The 24,486-nt window shown below is 40.4% G+C and overlaps 1 protein-coding gene across 2 annotated transcripts in view; it reads right to left on the bottom strand.

The window, feature by feature from the left end:
* The window catches only part of PPARGC1A (PPARG coactivator 1 alpha), a 718,367-nt gene that overhangs the window by 328,699 nt on the left and 365,182 nt on the right, over positions 1-24,486 (bottom strand). Inside the window, exon 3 of one of the 2 annotated variants that reach the window (XM_043438335.1) lies at positions 21,263-21,428. The exons of the other annotated variant lie outside the window; for it this stretch is intronic. Coding sequence (XP_043294270.1) covers positions 21,263-21,331 — 69 coding nt within the window. The 5' untranslated portion in view covers positions 21,332-21,428. The remainder of the gene's footprint in view (positions 1-21,262; positions 21,429-24,486) is intronic. 2 annotated transcript variants of the gene reach the window in all.

Here is a 24,486-nt window from a genome sequence, read left to right as displayed (position 1 = left end):
ACTGCTGGTCTACAGAAAACAAAGCAAAACACAGAGAACTTAGATTCCAGAAACCACAGAATGAGGGAGAGGGAGAGAAAGGGGAAGCTCCTCTTTACTGCTTCGCTGAAACAGCAGAATCATCACTTAAATGCTGGACCCTAACCTTCTGTTAGCCCAGCAGAGCAATCCCCAAACTACGATCCTTGAGCCAAATCCAGCTGACCACCTGTTCTGTATGGCCTTGCAACCTTAGAATGCTTTCTGTATTTTTAAGTGGTTGAAAACAGTACGAAAAAGAGAAGAGAAGATTGTGCAATATATGAAAATTACATGAAATTTACATTTCTGTGACCATAAAGTTTGATTGACCCACAGCCACACTCATCTGTCTGCATCTTGTCTGTAGCCACTTCTGTGCTATAATAGCAGAGTTGTAATGGTAACAAAGACTTTGGCTGGCAAAGCCCAAAATGTTTACTCTCTGGTCTTTTACAGATAATTTTGCCAACCACTTGTCTAGGCTAATCATGTTTTCTTTCGGTTGGTGAAAGTAACCTCTCTAGCCTGGCTGCTACCTGACCAAACTCTTTGTGACTTTAAGACTGGATTCCAAATGTATCATCTCTGTTCAAGATAGTTCCTGGAAGCCCAGAACACTCTCTGGACTCTCACCCCTAATTTGCCATCACCCCTGCTATATATATAGATAGCCCCCTATGTGTACATGCAATCCAAATGCTGATTTCTAGTTCCCTACTCTTTATACCCTCACTTTCTCTATTACACTGTCTTCTGTAGTCCATGAGCCATCAATACTGTCTCCTCATCAAATAACAAATTGAAGGAACCTTCAAGTATAGAAAGATGTCACTGGAACTCAATAGTAACATTAGAAAGTTCCTACCAATTATACATTCTAACATTACATGGTTTCCTATGCCAATAATGCTTTGTTCTTCCTGTTTCAAACTGCATATTTCTCTTTTTTCTTGCCAAACTGGATCAATTTTACACACACCTTGTAATTTTATAGGTATGTTCTCATTATAATTTGCATGTGTGTGTGCTCAATCATATCCAACTCTTTGTGACGTCATGGACTATAGCCCCCCAGGCTCCTCTGTCTATGGGATTTTACCACCAAGAATTCTGGAATAGGTTGCCATTTCCTCCTTCAGGGGATCTTCCCAACACAGGAATCAAACTGGTGTATCCTGCATCTTCTGCACTGGCAGGAGGATTCTTTACCACTGAGCCACCTGGGAAGCCAGATGTTATAATTTACACTAGTCTCTAAATGAAAACTGCATCACTCCCATTGCACTCACATTAACTAGCACTTTAAAACAGTCTCACTGTTTAAAGTAGAGACCTCGTTTACCACAGCACTACTCAGAACATAACTGAATTGTGTCAAAACACGTCCGGAGAAACAGTATAGTAGAGGGGAAAGGGCATCAGACCCAAGTTTTATTTCATAGAGTGTAATAAACTAAATGTTTGACCTTGGGCTAATCAGAGGACAAGTCACTCTAGACTTTGTTGTCTTCAGGTGTAAGTGAATTCATTCACATCATGAGGAGCTTTTTCATTTTCATATTTCCTAATTCTAGGACATAAACTCACCCATTGATTCTAACTCATTGTTTAGAATCATATAAGAATTTGACATACTAAATGGCAATTTGAATCACAGTATTTGTTTTAGTTTTGTTAGGGTCTGAAAAGCAGCAAGGGGTAATGGTATTTGCCACTAAGGAACAGGGCTCAAAGTGGAAAGAGGTGGACCAATTATTTTTCACTGTAAGTCTTTCTGAAATATTCAATTTTTTAAAAAATATACACACATACTATTTTGATTTTTAACATTTTTAATTAAGGCTAGAAAGAACTTTCAGAGATCAGATTGCCAACATACACTGGATCATAGAAAAAGCAAGGGAATTCCAAAAAATATCTACTTCTGCTTCATTGACCATGCTAAAGTCTTTGACTGTGTGGATCACAACAAACTGTGTAATATTCTTAAAGATATGGGAATAGCAGGCCATCTTACCTGCCTCCTAAGAAATCTGTATACAGGTCAAGAAGCAACGGTTAGAACCGGATATGGAACAATAGACTGGTTCAAAATTGGGAAATGACTACATCAAGGCTATATGTTGTTACCCTGCTTCTTTAACTTATATGCAGAGTACATCATGCAAAATGCTGGGCTAGATGAATCACAAGATGGAATCAAGATTTCTGGGAGAAATATCAATAGCCTCAGATATGCAGATGATACCACTTTAATGGCAGAAAGTGAAGAGAAACTAAAGAGCCTTTTGATGAAGGTGAAAGAGGAGAGTAAAAAAGCTGGCTTAAAACTCAATATTCAAAAAACTAAGATCATGGCATCTGGTCCCATCACTTCATGGCAAACAAATGGGGACAATATGGGAACAGTGTCAGATTTCACTTTCTTGGGCTCAAAAATCAATGTGGACGGTGACTGCAGCCCCAAAATTAAAAGATGCTTGCCCCTTGGAAAAACAGCTGTGTAAAAACTAGACAGTGTTTTAAAAAGCAGAGACATCACTTTGCTGGCAAAGGTCCATATAGTCAAACCTGTGGTTTTTCCAGTAGTCATGTATGGATGTGAGAGTTGGACCATAAAGAAGGCTGAGAACTGGATAATTGATGCTTTTGAACTGTGGTGTTGGAGAAGACTCTTGAGAGTCCCTTGAACTGCAAGGAGATCAAACCAATCAATCCTAAAGGAAATCAATCCTGAATATACATTGGAAGGACTGATGATGAAGCTGAAGCTCCAATACTTTGGTCACCTGTTTTGAAGAGCTGATTCATTGGAAAAGACCCTGATGCTGGGAAAAACCGAGGGCAAGAGGAGAACAGAGGAGGAGACAGTGGATGACATCACTGACTCAGTGGACATGAGTTTGAGGAAATTCGATGTACAGAGGAGGCTGGCATGCTGCAGTCAACGGGGTCACAAAAAATTGGACAAGACTTAGTGCCTGAACAACCACTGCAAAAAGAAAGGACTTTAGATTACTTATAGTTCATACTTTGATGGATGGGGCTAGACATACTATTGAATTTTAGACATGCATGTGGATTTTATACCCATTTCCCAATTCCCATTTCCTTGAGAGGACTAAATGGGGGTTAAATGACCCTAAAGTCCCTTCCAATGCCAGATTCTATACCTAGGCCTCCCCTCAATGTTCACATTTTTCCCTCTGAAAAATTCACATTTCATGAACAATCTTCTTCCTGGAAACAAGGCAGGTGGAAAGTTTCAACTTTTAAAGTTCATTTATGTTTGAGTCTTCCCAGAACTACAACAAAAAAATTAATGAGATTAAAATAAAAATATTTTATTTCTTCAAAACCTTAAAAAAAATCATTTAAAACAGATCTTGAATGAGATTTATCCCTTCAGGCTAAAATAAAGCATTAGAGTTTTTTGTTAAGAGAAACATTTCCTCAAATTGAAAGAAAACAGAGCTGTAATGGAAATATGAAAGCAGGCTTTGCAGTTGCAACCATCTAATATAACATTAGAATTCTGCGTTTGTGAATTGCTCTAATTTTATGTACATATATTTTTCAACAGGAATAGTGTTTCTTTAGTTTTATAGATTTTTTCACTCATTTAATTGGTGATATAATTACTGGCTCTTATAAATCTGAAAATTAGAAATTCAAACACACACTTGAAAAGAAAAACGTGATTCTTAATGGCCTAACCATTTTCCCCAGTGTATTACCATCCCTTTAGTGGGAATCTACAAGTCCTGTGCCCCCAGTGATCAAAGATTCCTAAGCCATCCTTCTTGAAATGCACACAAAATCTTCCCCAGGCAACCCCAACCAGACTCAACATTTTAGACCATTGACAGTTGGAAAGTTTCTAGTATATTAAAGGACTAAGGGTGACTCAGCCTTGCTCAGAGGTGCTCAGCAATTCAGTAACCCCTAGAAAGGCCCAGGGGTGCCAGAAGAGACAAAACCAGGTGGAAACATTGGCACAATTCAAGTGCACATGGTCTGCTAGCCAAGAGAGACTTGCTAAAGGAAAGTCATTGCATAGAAGTTCCTTAAAGCACTCAGAATCACAATGACTAACCTGCATTTAGCCACAAATTGAAGTCTAACTGAAGCCGCACTAAAGAGATGTATCAACAAAAGCTGCCAGGATAGCATGGAGGCTTAGATGTCTTAAAATGCTCCCTGGTATCTCCCTTCACTAAACACAGAAAGGTGATCCAGAAAACTTTCAGGTTTTCTGAGAGACAGTTTTCAGAGCATCCTGATGATCAGTGAACTTTATCCATAATAAAAATGGAGTGTGTGTGTGCATGTGTGTGTTTTGACATATGAGAGAAGTGGCTGGAATGTGGAGAAACATCAAGCATAGTAGGGAGCTTCTGCTCCTAAAAAGTGTTATTTCTGCTTTTCTTTCTCTTGAACCCTGACTCTTCCCTCAACTCACCCCTGTTTCTGCAAATCCAAACTTCAAAGAGCTGAAACCAGTCTCAGATGAAAAGAGCCACCTGCTCTGAGCATCTTCTATGTGTAGTTCTTTGGGGGTGGTAGTGAGATGATGGTGATGTAATTTTCTTATCTAATCCTCGCAACAGCTCTATGAAGTGGTTACTGTTATTATCATCATTTTACAGATGGTGAAACATGGAAGTTAGCACAAGAAGTTAGGAAATTGTCTCATTCTCACAGCTTCTAAGAGGTAGAACCACTATTTGGACTATTTAATGCAACTGGCCAGCATTAAACTTGGTCTCTCCCCTATACAGGCAATCAGGAGGAATTACTGATTAACTGTGGGCCTCTGTTTGTGGTAGTGAGTGTGTTGGGGAGGAGGAGAGAGGGCAAGTAAGAGGTGGGATGTCTTTGGACCCCTTGTTGGATATTGGTGGGTGTCCAGACCCTCACTCAAAGGTAGACGTGGAAATAGCATGCAGACTGGATGCTCAGATCCTCCTCCTTGCCCATGTAGAAGGTCCTGTAAAAGCAAGTCCTCACCAGAAGGAATAGGGGATTGGTACAGCGAAGACTGGGAAGGAAGCACTCCAGAAAATAGCATTTTCAGAGACTGTAAAATACCTAGAAAAGAAAGAAACTAACATTTCTTTCACATGGATGAAGGAAAATGAGAAACCTAAGAAGACACTCCCTCTGTGAGCTTGGGTGCCCTTCAAAGAACCAACATTCCCATCCTCCACTTCCCCAACTGAGAATGGAAATTGTTACATAATTATATCTGCACACTTGCTGTGAGAATTAAAGGTAAACTACCACACACATGAGCATAGTTTTACCTAAGTTACCTTTCCCCCAAGTTCCTTATCACTTCCTTCTCCATAGAAGTCTCCTCCCGCATGCTCTTTTTCCTACCTTTTTCATGCCCTAATCTTTCTACTGTGAAATCAGCCTTGCCCTTTCATTTCTTCATAGAATTCTCCGAAATTCTGAATAAAGTATTCTCTCTGTGATGACTCCCACTGGCTGAAGTGAGTGAGATTTGCCCAGTGCATTGAGATGCAAATAATTGGATGCTTTGGCCCTGAAGCGTTTGCCTGACCAAGTGCTTCCTGCATCCATAACTCTGCACAATGAGATGTTTAGATTTTTTTTTTTTTGTACCACTAGCACAAACAGAGGCCAATGAGTGGGTAGCTTCCACTTCCCCAATGTGGCAGGGTGGTTTCTCTAAAAGCAGAGAGAAGGAAGATCTTCCTGGTACTTCTCACAGACCACCTTTTTGCTCCAGAGATACCTAGGGGAGTCTTAAGCATCCTGTTCCTTTCCTTCAAGCCCCAGAAGGCAATGGTAGGCTCAAGTGAGAAAGAAATACATCATCTTCCTAGTGCATACATGCATACTAAGTCACTTCAGTCTTGTCCAATTCTTTGAGACCCTATGGACTGTAGTCTGCCAGGCTCCTCTGTCCATGGGATTCTGCAGGCAAGAATACTGGAGTGGGCTGCCAGTTCCTCTTCCAAGGGATCTTCCCAACCCAGGGATAGAATCCATGTCTCTTGTCTCCTGCATTGCCAGGTGGGTTCTTTACCACTAGCGCCATCTGTGAAGCCCCATAGTTATGTCATAGATTTTGCAAAATAAATTATCTTCATGTTATATTATTAAGAACTATTTCTTTTGTTCACTGCTGAGCTAATATAGCGTCTCACAATTAAATTTTCCTTCTTACCTACTTTTTTCCCCCTGAAATTAATAGTTGTCTACCTTTTAACATTTCCTTTTTATTTTTCTGATCCAATGACAAACTCTCTGTCAGAGCTGGAAAAAAAAAAAAAAAAAAAACTTCTTAGTGTGTTCAATATATTCACATTAGACAGATGTTCAGTTCCTTTTTTTTCCAGAAGGCATCCCTCCAGGAGTCCTTAATCCTTTTGCTCTGATCTGGACCAGCTTCTCTTCAGGCATTCGGCATAGCTGACACCCTAGAGTTACCTTCAGCCATCATCCTAGGAATATACTTTGCCTTTCTTATTTCTTGGATCCCACATCTTCTCCTTCTTGATTCACCCTCTTGTTTATGATGGTGCACATCCTTTAGTAGCTTTCTGAGAAATTCGTAAAGATGTTGTAATCTGAAAAAACCTTATTTGAACAACTTTTACATTCACTATATTATGTAATCCTATAAAATGCCTCCAATTTTACTCCTGTAACAATAAGAGGCAGTAGCAAAGTATGGACTTCTAGGTTGAAAATCAGTTAAAATTTTGAATATCATCCTCTGTTCTCATCTAACTTTAAGAGGTAATTTTCAATGTGATTTTCAATTGTTTGTAACCTGTTGCTTTTTTTCTGAAATCATTTAGTAAATTTTCTTTATTCCAAATGTTCTGAAATTTCTCAGTGATGCATCTAAGGGTGTGTGTGTGTGTAATCTGCTATGCTGGCATTAAGTAAATGGATACTTGTATTTGTAAACTGAAGTCTTTCAGTTCAAGAGAATTCTTTTATACTACTTCTTTAATAGTTCCAGTCCCTTCATTTTATCTGGTATCACTTTCAGAATCTCCTCTGGATTTTAGTCTTCCTAAGCTGTTCATCAAATTTTCTTGTTCTTCTTCTTTCTTATTTTCATTCTTTTTGTCTTTTTATTTTAACATAATTTGTCAGAGTTTTTTTTCAAATGTGTTTTCCAATTCTTCTTCTAATTAAATTGTTTAATTTCTGCATTCATATTTTTATTTCTAAGACCTTATTCTGGTTTTCTGATTGCTCCTTCCCATAGTGGCTTGTTCTTATGTTTTGAATGCAATGTATTATCAACCTTTATAAATTAAAGGTTGTTTAAAATATTTTCCTCTGGCCTGTCCTGCCTCCATTTGCTTCAGTTATTTTTGTTTGTTTGTTTCTGTTTTAGTCTGTCTCTTTCATGTTGGAATGGCTGGTCATTCAAGAGGAAAACATCCAAGGTTGACTGGAAGTTTTCCAGTAGCATGGAAGAGAGTTACAGGTGGTAGGCTTTACTGCAGGCTGGCAGGGAGAAGAGTTGATCTTTTCCCAGGATGTATTTTCTATAGGACTGGTCGGTTTTTCCAGAAAGGAACCCTCCTCTTTCCTCTCCATCAGAGAATGAAACAAGCCACCAACACTTTGGAAGAGAAGAGATAAAACTGGGGTCTCACTGTTCTGTATGCAGACTTTCACCTGAAACCTTCTTATTTTCATATTACTTACCACCTGTCTGTCCACAGTGCCCAACTGTCCTCAAACCCAGCTCTTTTCTCAACTCTGTTAGGATAAAAACTGTTTTCTTCCCTCATTGAGTAAGGTAAAGGATCTGGTCTCTTTGCTCTCTCTGTATCATCTTCAACCTGTTCACCTATTTTCTGTTCTACTTCTCACCCTCACCTTCTAAGATACCCACATATCCATCTTCTGAGCATTTCCAGAATTTAGCAGCGCCAAACAGCCTGCGTTTTGTTGATTCTCTCCCAAAAGCTTAAATCTCACTATTATTTTAATGCTGTGCCAAGTCAGATACTTTTCATTTATTTTCTTTCAAACTTTCAAAATCCAGTAGACATTTCTTCACTAACGTCATCTCTTTCATTCTCCTTGTCCTTTAGGGTTTAAATCTTTTCATGTCTTTATTGTCTTTTGTTGTGTCAGTTACCTTATTTAATCTAAAGTATATTGTCCATGGTTTTCATTTAATATTCTATCAAAAGCACTTCCCCCTACAATAATATAGAAAATAATTTTTAATGACTGTGTCATAGTGTGTTTTACAATCAACCTATAACTGAGAATTTAAGTGAGCCAAACTTATTATAAATAATATCAAAATAAACATCTTTTTATATAAAGTTTTACCTTTGTAACAACTTGATTAAAATTTATTTCTAGAATAGTATTAAGTCAAGTTTAAAAAAATTTTCAAGGTATTGATTATATATTATTTATTATATTATATAGCTAATTTCCAGGAAGGTGGCGATAATTCATACTCTCCTCCAAAGGCAGAGACTAGTTACATGGGATTCATTCCATCATCAATAGTGTCATCAACATAATAGCTTCTCAAAATCTTTACCAGTTGTGTCTCATTTTGTTTTAATTTTAATTTCTCTGCTGGCAAATGTGATTACAATTTTTCCTGTATTTATTGGTAACATATATCTCTTGTTAATTGTTCATAGACGAAACTCCTTTCAAGTGGAATATTAGGTTCCTACTTATAATCTCTTAATTTCTTAAATATACCAAGCCATTTAGATCAGACTCATTAAAAAATATTTTCCCATTTTATAATTTGCTGGGTTTTTGCTTATTATATTTCCAACATAGAGAATTTGACAATTTTTACATAATCAAAATGATCACTCTTTTCCCTTATGCCTAGAAATCCTTACCATTCCAGGATCAGATAAACATTACCCTATATTTTCTCCTTTTATTTATTTATTTTGAATTTTCTACATTTTATTCTTTCTCCATAGAATTTAATTTGTAGTCTTTCCTCTTTTCAGTTAACCAGGTGGTTCAACACCATTTCTTACATAATTATCAGTTCTTCAACTACTATGTTATCTAGCCTTGACCACATCTACATCCTAAACACTTATTTCTACCAGAGTCTTGTTTCTAGTCTATTTCAACCTGATTTGTCTATTTATTCTTACTCCAGAACATCCAAAAGTTTTAATTACCATACTTTACAGTACATTACAATATCTACCTGAGAAAAGCCTGCTTTACTGCTCTCCTTTTAAAATATTTTTTAGCTCTTTCATTCTATTTACTATTCAAAATTAACTTTAGAATACTTGGTCAAGTTTCCAGAAAACAACAGCAGCAAAATGATTTTGACTAGAATTACATTAAACATGTACATTCATTTGGTAAGCGCTAACATCTTAACAGTATTTGTTCCTCCTTTCTAAGAAAATTATTCCTTTTCCATTTATCCAAGTCTTCTTTTATGCCTCTACTAAAGTTGTACTGTTTGCTTCATACAGAATGTGTGTTATTACTCGATGAATTTATTTTTAGTTTACATTTTAGTGTTATTTTTGAATGATTTTAATTTTCATATTTTCTAACTGGTTATTGCAAGTACTCCAGAAAGTTAATTTTTGCACATTATTTTCTGTTGAATCAACTGACTCAACTCTCATTTTCTAAAACAATTTTTCAGTTTTGCCAAATATCTTTGCTTCACTATATAGATATTAATTTTACCTGATCATATAAATTTTTGTCTCTTTTTTCTATGTCTGATTTCTGTCCCATGTATGCGTAAGCTGGCAGAAATGGGATTGTGAACAGCATTGTCTAACCATGGTCTTAATGGAAACCCTTTACAATGGGAATAATAATTGCTGGCTTTTACTGAGTGTTTTCTACATGCTAGTCACTTTGCCAAAGGATCTGAGTATATTATTTCCTTTAATCTTCATAATCATCTTAGAATAAAGTTACTACTGTAATCTCATTTTAAAGGTAATGAAACTAAAACTTTAAAGCAGAAATATATCCAAAGTTATTCAACTAGTCAATGGCAAAACATAATTTAGCTTTACATTGGTTTGACTTCAGAATTTATGCTTGCAATAGAAACTAACATTACAGTCCAGAACTTCAAATATTAGTTGGTGATAGGAGTTTTTAAGGATGACTAGGAGATTTTTTGAAAAATTTTTGGTTGAGAAAGGAGTTGGGAGAGAGGAGTGGATTTATTATAGACAGATGAAACAGACATAAAAAGTACGATAACAATGCAACAAACACGCAACCATAGTTCTTCAAGTTATGTGTGAACCCCAAACCAATTACTAATGAAAATAGTATATTTCAAAGACCAATGCATCTAAGAGTTAATTGTTATTCCCACAAAAATAACAAAAGCTATACTTTGTGACCTTTTGGCCATTTCAGTTTCCAAAAATTTCTAAAGAAAACATCTTGTCTCAACAGCTCAACTCTTTGTGTCACTGAAACTTGGATTCATGCAAAAGGTGGGATTGAGATGACACATGCTATTCAAAGTCTAGACTAGTCAAAGCTGTGGTTTTTCCAGTAATCATATATGGACGTGAGAGTTGGACTATAAAGAAAGCTGAGCGCTGAAGAATTGATGTCTTTGAATTGTGGTGTTGGAGAAAACTCTTGAGAGTCCCTTGGACTGCAAGGAGATCCAACTAGTTCATCCTAAAGGAAATCAGTCCTGAATATTCATTCGAAGGACTGATGCTGAAACTGAAACTCCAATATTTGGCTACCTGATGCAAAGAAATGACTCATTAGAAAAGACCCTGATGCTGGGAAAGATTGAAGGCATGAGGAGAAGGGGACAACAGAGGATGAGATGGTTGGACGGCATCACCGACTCGATGGACATGAGTTTGAGTAAGCTCCAGGAGTTGGTGATGGACAGGGAAGCCTGGCGTGCTGCAGTCCATGGGATCACAAACAGCTGGACACAACTGAGCAACTGAACTGAACTGATGCTATTCAAGTCATATGTTGGCAAGAAGCTGGGTTGTGGGAGACAGTGGACTTCCTTTTCCAATGTGAAAGGAAAGAAAAAAGAATCTAGCAATACTCAAAAGTCTTTACAGTGCTACAAAAAATTACGTATTTCTGCAGCACATACCTGGATTATTGACTGTGTAGTAGCCCGGCTGGCGGAGAAGGCAATAGCAAGCCACTCCAGTGCTCTTGCCTAGAAAATCCCATGAACAGAGGAGCCTGGTAGGCTGCCATCTATGGGGTCACAGAGAGTCGGACACAACTGAGCAACTTCACTTTCACGTTTCACTTTCCTGCATTGGAGAAGGAAATGGCAACCCACTCCAGTGTTCTTGCCTGGAGAATCCCAGGGACGGGGGAGCCTGGTGGGCTGCCGTCTATGGGGTCGCACAGAGTCGGACACGACTGAAGTGACTTAGCAGCAGCAGCAGCAGCCTGGCTGGACTCTCACCATTGCAAGCAGCCCTTGCCTGAAGTGTGAGGCATAGCATGGAGAAATGCAAACATCTTGCTTTTTCACCAGACATTTTCACGGTTAGGCTTGGGGAGGGGAATGCTTCCTCAGAAACGACTACCGAAAAGTTTTTAGTTTTAAATATCACCCTTTTTTGAGGAAGGGGACAACCGATTGAGGTTAATTAAGTGTTCATTAAAGAACACAATTTTTTTACAAGCTTCCCCCAAAATCATTTTTGACTAGTGAACAGAGAGAAAGCGGGATCTGCCCGCACACGCATAGCACTGCCCTTCAGACTCAAGTCCTCGTCCTGGCCCTGCTGGGCGAAGCTCTTAACCCATCAGCCCTCAGTTTATGCATTTGATGATTGGTAATAATAACACAGTTGCCATTTCCTTCATAGAGCTTCTATGAGATTGAAAATGGAGTATAAATGGATATGTGCTTCTGAAAACTGAAATACACTTGACACGTGTAAAGAAAGATCCAACAGTTTCCAGGACGTGCTCCCTATAGAGCAGTCATATTTATTGCTCACCCGAACTCCTCTGAAAAAGACAAACAGTCATCAGCAGTAATAGAGTTCTGCCGAGCACCAGCCCAGTTCCATTTCAATTCAAAGCCCGGGAGGCAGCAAACTTTCCATCCAGGCACTACTCTCTTAAGTCTCCGGTAAATTTGCCTGTTTCCCCAATATATGTGGTGAGGATCTGAACAGTAGCATCAGGCTATATCTGAGCAGATTAACCTATCAGGCGGAGATAATTACCATTTAAAGGCTAAAGAAGAAATGACTTATTTTACACGGACTCTGTGAGAGGCGCTGGGGAAAGATGCTGTTGTGACCCCAGAACTACTTGGTAACTCAAGCTTTGGTCACCACATGGCACCATCTTCCCCTCCTTCCCTTTGGCCAGTCATTTCTGTATACACTGTGCAGTGGATCTGTGTACTGGGGACTGAGCTTAAATTGAGCTTGAGACAGGGGCCATGGAATGATTGAGGAGTGAATTAGATAGAAAATTGCAGTTTTTGTGCCCTAAGTGAGAGAATCACTGCATTCACCCAGCTGCTACAACTTGAGTATTTCTCACTACTTTTGACATTTTTTCCTTTAAAACCAGGGAACTTGATGTAAAACATATTTGTCTCTTTAGAGAGTCCAGAGCTGCCTTCTTTTAAGATCTGCCCTTCACATCTCAAGTTTTCTGTAGCCAGTGTCAGCATGGATTGTGAGCGATGTGAGCCAATGCTCATGAAAGCGTTCCAAATGGGAAGAATTTAAGTCTTAAATCTGAAACTCAGTGTTCACTGGGTCTCCATCAGAATAATCAGCCATGAATACAGCACACAGGAACACAGGAAGTCAAATGTAAAAGGCAAAGACACCACAGGGAGACTTTGTTTCTCATATTGGTTTTTTGGGTTTTACACAAAACTGTTCCCTTCCCAAGAGGTGCTCAGAATTGAGTCAAATTTGAAAACTGTAAAATCCCTGGATTCATTTATTAGCATGGGTTCATCCATGCATAAGCACAATTGGCTGTCCTAGAACAAGCAGATGAGGGCACTTGCTATACACAGCAAACTTGATTTCAATACACATGACTTAAGCCTGCCTCATGCCTGGTACTACGCTAAGCCCTAAGAGAAACAGGAAAATGAATAGGATTCAGATTCTGGCCTCCGGGGACTGACGCATAACTCCGACCCAAGACAGAGTAAGAAAACTCCTAGAACAGAGATCTCAAATGCTGTGACTTTTTAAATAAAACCCCCATGAGGGTGGATTAGGTTAAGGAAATGGCTCCATTCACAACCTAAGGCCTCCTCCAGCCTCACTGCCCATAACTCTCCCTGACACTACAAGCCACCTGCCATCTTCCCAACACACGCCAAATGCCTGTTCTTCTAGTTCTTTATTCACAAGCCTCCCTATGACTAGGATACCTCTTCACCCTCTTCACCCCCTTCACCACCTAGAAAGCCCTTACTTTAAGGCAACACCATCATCTGTACAGTAAAAATGAACAAGAAAATGTCCATCCAAGGTTTCTCCCTGCCTTTCACATCAACAATATGTGAATTTATGACATGCATCCAACAGTCTACTTCCTGTGAACCATGAAGTCATTCCTGATGCCCTGGGACATGATTCCTCTTGCTCCTCTGAACTTCCATCCCACATGCTCAGACTGCACTCAGAGCACGGAATGTACTGAACTGTCATTAACTGTTTATTTATTTGCTCATCCTTCTGAGTAAAGTGGGTACAATTAGAGAACAGGATCTACATCTTATTTCATTATTATTTTCTTTAGCAATGAGTTACATGACCAGAACTATGCAGTGAACACTATTAGAAGTGCATGACATGTATTTATCCATTTAATCCTCACAACAACCCAATGAGAGAGATACTATCATTATCTCATTTTGCCCAGGAAGGAACAGAGACAGAGAGGTTAAGTAATGTGTTCAAGGTCATACAACTGGGAAGTAGTGATCCATGATATGAGCCAACCTCTCAGTGCTGCCTTATGCTGTTTTTACTTATCTTTGCCACTTCAGGACTTTGCCCAGGGGTCTAACATTTAAAACGTGGAGCTCAATAAATGTGCATTCGCTGATTAAATAAATGAGCAGATGGCCACTACTGGTTAGCCCTGGATAGATCCTCTTGAAAAGTTCTAGACTACAGAAGTTAAGGTAATGAACAGATCTAGAGAAGCTTCAGAGAAACTCAAGAAGATGGAAATGAAGAATTATGCCTAAGGATTTAAGTTGCTTAGCCGTGAGAAGTAGAAGCTGAAGGCTGCTTTCATAACGATCCTCAAGGCCAGAAAGGCTGATTCCTGAGGACAGTGACTGAGTTGTTTTTCTCTACCTCCAGGGAGGAGGAAGGAGCAGGATGGTCCTGAGCTACAACGGGTACATAAGGTTTAAATCCACCACAAGGAAGAATTTCCTTAACCTAAGAATCATTTGTTAGACCCAGGGATGAGTTATGGAGAACAGCTATAGAAGGTCATCTGTCTTCAGCTTTTTGGACTTGCTTCTGCTCAGAGTGAAGAACATAGGGGTGAAAACAAACAATGACATGTCATCCCAAGGTCTCCTTAAGCCTTATAAATAGATGACATTTGAATCCAAGAAATACATCAAACACTGTAAGTTCCTGGACCAAATGAATCAGTGAGTCCCAAATTGAAAAGCAACAAAAAGTTATAACCAGCAAAAAAGGGGTCTTCTCAAACATACCACTGTGCCAGAAATCTAACAAGGGAAGAAAAAAGGAACTTGTTTTCTGAGAAACCTATACTCTTAAAGCTTCTACATTCAAGCCATTTCTTGCTAGGTCCATCATGTGCTGTGTGCTTACTTGCTCAGTAGTGTCTGACTCTGCAACCCCACAGACTGTAAACCCACCAGGTTCTTCTGTCCATGGGATTTTCCCAGGCAAGAATACCACGGTGGGTCGCCATTTCCTTCTCCAGGGTAGGTCCATCACACCCTTGACATAAAGGTAGAACTGGTCAGTCTATACCCTCAGGTGCTGACTTTACCCCATCATCAAAATTTGCTCATTTGATAGGTGACATTAGTATCTTAAAGCAGAATTCTCTAAATATTGAGTAAACTCAAAATATGAACCACTCTTCCATCAATTCCAATGCAAGGTGTACCAAACATGAAGAAATGAATCCTTTCCTGAGAGCAGGAAACAACCTCACACATACTTCTTTTTCATTTCCACATGGAAACTGAAACACAAAATGGAAATGGTGTTGGAAGGAAAGATAGAGAGTAACAAGAAACCATTTGGAGAGAACAGGAACTTGCCTGAGGTCACACATCTAAGTCTAGTAGCCTTTTCCCCAACAGGTCCTCTAGTTTCCAGGTCCACTATCTCTCATACATCATGGCCTGCTCGGCACTGAGGCAGCCTTGCTAGAGGCTGCCTTCATCACATGCAGCCTCTTTGGGGAGCCGATCTCACCTTGAGAAACTTAGTCTGACAGCCTTAGGAGACCCACTGAACTCATACAAGAATCTGTTCTCTCTGCCCCAAGTAGAGCATAACCATCGTCAGTGAATCAGTAAAGCCCAGGTTCTAACTCAAGGTTTCCCTGCTTGCAGATTGCACTCCTCCTTAAAAACCTGGTTCCAGTGACATCTTCTCTGTGAACTCATCCCTGGGCCTCTGTATTGTGCTAAGTCACTTCAGTCATGTCCAACTCTTGGCAACCACATGGACTGTATCCCGCCAAGCTCCTCTGTTCGTGGGATCTCCAAGCAAGAATACTGGAGTGGGTTGCCATTTCCTCTTCCAGGGGATCTTCCAGACCCAGGGATGGAACTTGCGTCTCTTGCATCTCCTGTATTGGCAGGTGGGTTCTTTACCACTGGCATCACCTGGGAAGATCTAGACCCATGGCCTCCTAGCTCCATGCAAATAGACATAATCCTAAGGAGCGTTCAAGCTCTGGATCCAGGCTGCTTTGGCCTAGGTTCCATGGACTAGTTAAGTGATTTTAACCTCTCCGATACTTCCTCATCTGAACAATGAAGATACATCTCATACCTCTAGTACCGTGATGGTGAAGATTTGATGAGTTAATAAACGACAAATGTTTAAAATAGTTCTTGGCACAACCTAAGCTCTCAGTCATTATTCAGTATTTTGATCTTATTAGCTTTCTTAGGTTTTCTGAGTCCTCATGGGGTTTTGTTCATCTTTCTAGTATAAAATACTATACTATTCATATTTCTTATAACTCTCCTCCAGTATTGTGTTAGTTATTATCCACCCCATCATGAGCCCACAGACCATCTTCTTTTCTGGCAATCTCTGTTCAGATGATGTCACTTATAGCCACTTAGCCACCCTGAAGATTCATTTGACTCTCCACACACCCATTCCCTGAATCAATCACCAAATCCAGGGGCCCACGTCTTCTAGATATTTCCAAATCTGCCCTTCCATCTCCATCTTATTTCCACGGTCCTGCCAATCCTCAGTTAAAGTGGTGAAACAGCTTCTTAACTGGTTTTCTGGCCTCCAATCTTGTTACAGTCTAATTTATCTTCCACATTGAAGCTAGAATGATATGTCTCTAAAAAAATATTGAGCCCTAGCTCATGCCTCTGTTTAAAGCCCTTTGACGTCTCTCTACTGCTGTCTGAAGATGTTTGGTCCAACCATGCAAGAACTCTCTCCTTTCTCCCCTTCAGACTCACCTGCATCACTGCTGCCTGAAAGGCCAGCACCAAAAGACAACTGGCTCCTCCCGGCTCTGATAAGTTCTCCTTTGGCCTTAATACTCTTCCAAGTTCTCTGTCTGGCTCACGTCCTTCTCTTTGTTTAGTTAGTGCCAGCATCACTGCCTCCAGGGGACCCCTTAGACATTGGAGAGCACTCCTCAGGGCTTCGGTGACAGAGCACTCTGTGGCTGTCCTCGAATCATGACAACCTGCTGTGCTTTTCCCACCATGACCTCAAGTTCAAAGGCAGTGTCTCCAGACAGCGTCTCACTCACTTAAGGTAGATGTGCCTTACACACAGTACCTACTCAGAAAACTTTGAATGGTTGATCTCATTAAATAGATAATGGAGAGCACCTGACACATATAGTGAACACTGTGTGTGTGCACGTGGGCGTGCATGCTAAGTCACTTCAGTCCTGTCCGACTCTTTGTGACCTTTGCAGCCTGCCAGGCTCCTCTGTCCATGGAGATTCTCCAGACAAGGATTCTGGAGTGGATTGCGATGCCCTCCTCCAGGGTATCTTCCTGACCCAGGTATCGAACACGTGTCTCCTGTGGCTACTGCATTGCAGGTGGATTCTCTGCTACTGAGCCACCAGGGAAGCCCCATAGTGCAGACTGTGGGCACTAAACAGTATTAATTAAAGAATTACTCTAAGGACTTTTCATATATGGCCTCATTTAATACTCACAACATTCGTATAAGGTAGCTGGGATAATTATCTCTATTTTATAGGTGAGGAAACTAAAGCATAGAAACACTGCCAGTGTGGCACAGTTAGAAATTGATGACACCAAGGTTAGAATCCAGAAGTCTGGGTCTGGATCCCATGGTCTTAACCTTTATGCCGTTGCTCCTGTCAGATAGAGGTACCGTGATAAATACAGGTATCTAAACAGACACAGATAATATATTCTATTCCAGTTCTACATAGGGGAAAGGTGAGGCATTGGACGTTTATAGAAAAGTCATCCAGGAAAAAGGAAGAAAGCTAAACAAGGAGATCACCATCCTTGCTCCTCACTAACCAGCAGTAGAACTCAGGGCAGTCAGCCTTCCTCAGCTTTGGTTCTTCAAGCGTAAAATAGGGGCCTTGGGGCCACATCACATTTTAGCTTTCTTCTGAATCAAATTTGCAGTTCCCTTCAGTTAGGTGAACATCATCAGGGTGGAGTGTGTGCCAGGTTCAGTGCTAAAGGCAGAGGCACAGAGACAAACAAAATGCATCTCTGTCCTTGAGGAAGTCGTCTTCCTGTTGAGGAGACCTTTGTGGACCACACTGAGAGAGGAGTTCACAACTGCCAGACCACTCTAACATTGGTTGTTTTAAAGGGGACCACCCCAAGAGAAAACATTATCATGAGAAATGAGCCATTTGTATCTTTCAACAAGATCCATAGTATCTTTCAACTCTCTATTGTCCAGCAAAGAAGCATCTGTGCCTCCTCCCATCCTCTCTACAATGCCCCACTCATTTGCAACGCCTTGGTTTACAACTGAAGAAGCAAAGATGCTTAAGTAAATTTGCCAGTCATCCGATGGTGACCTGATGAGCTAAGCCCCCACCATCTTGTTTCACAACTTCTCCCAGAGCTGAAGTGGCCTATCAGTGTCAGGAGTCGTAACTCTGGCACAGCTGCTCTTGGTATTCCAGTACAGGTTATAGGCTTAAGTGGATTTTTAGATTTACAGTTGATTTGAAAGCTGCATCTAGTTCATTTTCAAGTTTGTCGGTAAGCTGGTTGATTTAAGGCAAAAAGCACCCAATTAAAATACATTCTGAATAAATGAGTGAGCAAGGCATTTTTGCCCAACTCTTAATTTATTGGGGAAAAAAAGCCATCAGGGGACTTCTCAAGGACCAAATTCCATCACATCATTGTGAGATGAGATAGTAAAATATTTTTGATCAAAATGTAATTTGGAAATACACTCTGAGAGGCAGCCTTAACAAGAGTCCAGGCTTTGGGGCCAGTCCAAGTTGGACTACATCCCTGTTCATGATCTCAAGTAGCGCTGCGACCCTGAGCATGTTCCCTAACTCTGCTGAGCCTCATTTTCCCCATCTGTGTAATAGGAATAAGTAGTATCTGCCTGTTAGCATACTTTTCAGAATTAGAAATATAGCTTAGGGCCTGGTAGAGAGTAAGGGTTAAAAAAATAAACTGTTGAAAACATTTTATTAAAGTCTTAATGATTCAGAGACTGATTATTCCATTAGAAGATCGTCATGCTTTTTCCCTTCCTTCCTCTTTCTTCCTGCCTGCCCACGTCACAGCTGCTCATAAGCTATTATTCCATGAGATAAAAAAATGAGATAAAATTCAATTCAGATGGCACAGCACAGTGGAAAGAGCACAAGCACTGGAGTCAAACAGGGCTGGACTTGAATACTAGATGGCTTTGGACAGGTCGTGTAACCTCCTTAACTCTTAATTTCTTCGTCTGTAAAAGGTGGGTAATTATATCTACCTGCTAGGTTCCTTAGGAAAGAGCACACACACACTTACCTGGCACTGTGATTGGTAAATAACTGTTAGGTAAAAAAAGTACTGAATCAGTTTCAATAAGAAATGCAGAATTAAAGCTAAACTGAAGCTTCAGGATCAATCACAATTTGTTTGTGGAACCTCTTCAACTCCATCACTACCAAGAATGGCCAAAAGAAGTCACTCTCAGGACGAAAGTCTTACATCTAATGCCATCTGATTCCATTTCCTCCTTGAGGGACAGCTTGAGTGTTAGCTGAAATGGGGTAACTCCACGCTTGGGGAGCCAGAATGGCAATACAGATGGCTGGACAATGTGGGCAGCGGGCAGACCTCACTGCAGGTAGAGCTCCAGAAGCAGGGGCCGATGCACCACGATATTCAATGCCAAGCATGGTCAGGAGACAGAGAGGCCAAAGGAAGCCTGGGATGCCCTTCCCATAACCATGACCTCCAATACCTATAGGGAGAGCTTTGGTTACCATAGTGGAAATGACAATGGTCAACTTGCATAGAGAACATTTTCGTCATCTGCCTTTGACTAAGCTAAAGGTTCATGGGATAGGACCATTGATAAGACACATGCTTTCTTACATAAACATTTGGATTCATGTTCATAGTTTAAATATTTTGTCCACAGAGATCTCTGAGTCATCTCCTCACATGCTTCCTCCCTTCATCCCCCTCTGAAGACTATAAGATGCCAGCTCTTTAAAGGAAAACACATAAACAAAAGACAAAAATCCAAAAGTCACATCAACATACCATAAAATATCTGAATATCTCTTTAGACCCCCTGGGGACCAACCACATGACATTCTCAAAGTAGCACACAAAGATTTATTTGTATGCCTTCCTGCTTCCTAAATAGCACACCCACTCCAAGTGGAAGGACTCCAATTTCATGACAGTCTGGAGGAGGTTTTTTCTGAAACTCCTTCCTGAACATCACATAGCTTAGAACAGAACATACCTGTCAATATCAGTACTACATTTCACGGAAATTTCTATTGCAAAGGAGACTCTTACGAAAATTTTCTCTTTTTATAAAAAGGGAGAATTATTTTTAAAAATTGATGTTGAGAATCAACTCATCCTGAATCACCACTTTTGTAAGAAACTGTCTGCTACAGACAAAATGGAAAATCACAGTTGCACTTTATTCAACACCACCCATAAGAAATGCTTCATGCACAGAAGTGTTCTTTTTTCCATAAGGCAGCAGCGTTAGAAAAAAAGCTCTGGCATCGCTCTTCAATATTGTTGTCTAATTAAATGGCAGGAGTGGATGCGTAAAAATATGCATTAGAGGTGTGTAATGTGTAATGTGAAGAAGAGTAATCAAAGCCATTCAACAGGATTTAGGAAGGGATTTCAGTTGGCAGCTTACGAGACAGGAGCATATAATTTTGCTAATTTGAAATAGGTATTGTAACGTATAAACATTACTGCTTTGCATATTTTAATGAAAACTGCCTCTACACCAAAATGAATCCTTTAGCTTGAACTTTCTGCATACCACAGAGCTTCTACCTGTTATGAGTTCAGCATAAATAAGAAAGGCACACAAGCCACATTAAAAGAATGGTCACCTCATTAAAATAGGTTAAAACCAAGCCCCTTATTCCAAGCTACTATAACACTATAAAGTAAGTGTGGTGACAGGTGTTGTATTAAATTTTTATATTGCAATGAACTTGTACTCACACAAACCAAATCTTCATGCTTCCTTTGATATACACCTGCAACTTGTTAATTCAAGGACCTTTATTAAGAAAGTATAAATTTAGCAACATCTATAGATTTGTAAAACTCTATTAGCTTGCTCAAGAATCTAGAGGAAATTCATTTGGAATCTTATTTGCATGGTTTACAAAGAAATGGAAACTAATGATGACTTTTCCCAAAGAGATATGCCTAGAGATAACGCATTTGTGCAAACAGACTGATGTGAATTACCCAGACTTGGGCTGAAAGAGATGAGAGAGTGATCTGGGGCTGTCTGGAGCTGAGGACATCACTTACCTGCCAGCTCGCTTCTCGCTGAAGTCCTTTTTTCCAGTCTTCTTCCAGTCTAGGGGAGGTCTCATCCATTGCTGATGCTGCTTGCACAAACTGGATTCGCCAGTGGCTGTTACTCTTTCGTTGCAAGCCTTTACCAAAGCAGCAGCGAGGGCAGTTCAGGGGCAGACTGTCATAGAGAAAATGCCATGCCAGAGGATGAGGGATCAGGCAGGAAGAAACCACGCGGGAACAAATTTGGGATACATGGGGCTACCCTGACAGCTGCCAACTGGCCAGGCAGGAGGCCAGCTCAGCCACTGAGCGTCCAGAGATTAGGAACAACCAAGCTCCAGGGCCAGTGGACAATGGGTCATTCTTATGCTTCTGGCATAAAGGTCAGAGGAGGGAAGTGTGAAGGCATGCTCCATGACCTAGAAATATGCATCTCTTATGTGCACTCTTGTCTTTCTTTCAGCCCCAAACACACACACACACACACACACATGCACACGCGCACACACACACACATAGCAGAATTTGCATTGTTCTGCAGGGGTGCATCAGTGGGTTGGAGTATCCTGGAAGAAATAAGCTACTTTACATAGAAGCAACACATTTCATTTGAGCACATCTCCCCCAACACAGCATGAATCACTCAGCAGCCAGTAAACATGCATAATAGCAAGTTCCTTTGGGAGAAAATAGACTCATTCCTGTAGTTGAATCCTGAGCATCTATAGTCCCTTGTCTTCCCCCTCTAGGAAGTTCTATGACAGGCATTTAAACTGACCTCGTGGACCTTTATGCAAACCATTAGCTAAAATGGCCAGAAGCTTCAGCTGGGATGGACTCTGGTGATTCAGATGGTAAAAGAGTCTGCCTGCAATGTGGGAGACCTGGGCTCAATCCCTGGGTTGGGAAGATTCCTTGGAGAAGGTAATGGCAACCTACTCCAGTGTTCTTGCCTGGAAAATCCCATGGACAGAGAAGCCTGGCAGGCTACAGTCCGTGGGGTCGCAAAGAGTCGGACACAACTGAGCAAATAACGCTTTCACTTCTCCTCAATATTTCGGGCTCAGTGAAGCCAAATCCAACCCAACTCTGCCCTGTTTTGTTACTATTTCTCACACAGAATGATACTGTCTCCTGCTGTTCAAAATTGATCACCTATAGTTTTAAGACAGGCAGCTGGTATTACTGCCAACAGTATCTACTTTTTCCCATTAAAACAGTAGTTATCAAACTTGGCTGCACAATAGACTCAACTGGGAAGATTGTGAAAAGACTGTTACAGGAGCCTTATCCCCAGAGATTCTGATTTAACTGGTCTTAATCCCACTGGATGATTCTACTGAGGACCCAGGACTAGTCACAAAACTCAGAGAATCTTCTAAAGTTTCTCTAAACTAGTCAATTGGCTGATGCCTGAATCCCCAAGATCCTGCCAATACCCATGTGAACAGTTTCTCACCACCAACGATGGTAAACTCACTACCTCCCAAGACAATCTTGTTCCATGGTTGATTGTTCTGCCCCACAATGAATTGACATCCTTCTCCCTGCACCTGCCATGGCTGTACTTCATTAGATGTACTTCATTGTACTTCCATGGCTGTACTTCTTCATTCCATAAAAGATACTAAAATACCTATTCTGTAGGACAACCCTTCAGAGATCCAAAGACAGTAGCAGCCCATGCCCTTAAGCCTCTGCTGAAGTGTCTCTTTCACATTAGAACTTGCAGGTTTCTTCCATGGAATATGGTTTCAGTAAATTCTCATTCCTTGATGTCAGCCTCAAATATATATTCGACTGTTTCTAGTGGTAATGATTCTAATACTCCAGAAATGATTGCAATAGCCTGCTATAATCTACCATTGCATATACAGACTAACAATCACATGCCTTATTTTTAAAATCCCCACACACAACCACCATAATAATAAGAGCAGCCAGCATTTACTGACTATAGACCTACATACCCGGTACTGCAAGTTTTATTAACCTTACATCATTCATCCTTTACGAGCATACTATGATGTCATCTTTTGCTGCTGATTTACAGATGAAAAGTCCAAGAGAGACAAAGATATTTGCCTGGGTTATGGGCCAGGGGGTAGCCCAGCTACCGAGGCCTGCATTCTCCATCCCTGCTTTGTGCTAGTCAGTCCCTTTCACTGATGCAGTCCCAGGTCCCATTGGCTATTTTGACAACCACATCTCGCTGACACGGTGTCACAGCTAATTAGTACACTGGGCTCTGCTCTCATCTTCAGATTATATATGAACAATTATATATAGCCAATTTATATAGGCTATAAATTGCCACATACAGTCCTAACTTGCCATTATTATTGTAATAGGGAAGAACCTTTTGTATTCTATCACAAGTTAATCACTAAAGGGATGTTGCCTATAAGATTAAATTATACATAATGGCCCATCTCTGGGAACCCTGCTTCCCGTAATGAGCATTAAACTAAAATACCTTTGTTTAGCTCACAAGAAACATCCTCACCAGGTCTACCTGTGGATGACTAAGAGAGGAAGAAATTAATATTATATACCCCTCCAGAGGCTGATGGGAATCAGCGAGTGTTTGACTTTACTCCCGCCCCGTTTAACATAAAAGAAGCCTGAATTCTAACCCAGGCAAGATGGTTCTTTGGGGCACAAGGCCACCATCTCCTCAGTCTGCTGGCTTTCAGGATATAGTAGTTATTCCTTGTCCCAACAGCTCATCTCTTGATTACTGGCCTGTTGTGTGGTGAGCAGTATGATTTTGGACTTGGTAACATTATTCTTTTAATAATTACAAGACTATACCTTCCACTTCACCTCTAACAAAACAGACAAAAGCAAGATCTTTACTTGCTCAGCTCCTCTCATTTATTAAGAATATGTGGGTGCTTCTTCAGAGGTTACCCAGAAAGGTAAGAGAGAATAGCCAGAGGAGAAAAGGTCCAGAAATTTTCCCCAAAGACTAGACTCCATGGCAGTCTCACAGATCACCTAGCTCTTCCCTCTTTTCCTCCAAATTTGATCAACAGGACTCCATAAGGAAAACTGGGGGGAATCAGTTTTACCATTTGGATCACATCAGGTTATGTTCATTTCAGGGTAATTGAAGTCATTCTTACGGAAGGTGGGATACAAAGTGGTTAAGCATATCCTTTGGAGTCTGACCAAGGTGTGAGGAGCAGCCCCATTATTACCTGGCTCTATATCCCTGGGCATGTCACCTA

The sequence above is a fragment of the Cervus canadensis genome, chromosome 19, assembly GCF_019320065.1.
Source record: "Cervus canadensis isolate Bull #8, Minnesota chromosome 19, ASM1932006v1, whole genome shotgun sequence".
NCBI classification, from domain to species: domain Eukaryota; kingdom Metazoa; phylum Chordata; class Mammalia; order Artiodactyla; family Cervidae; genus Cervus; species Cervus canadensis.
Note: the sequence above shows the minus strand (reverse complement) of the source record. Positions and strands in the feature narration are given on the sequence as shown.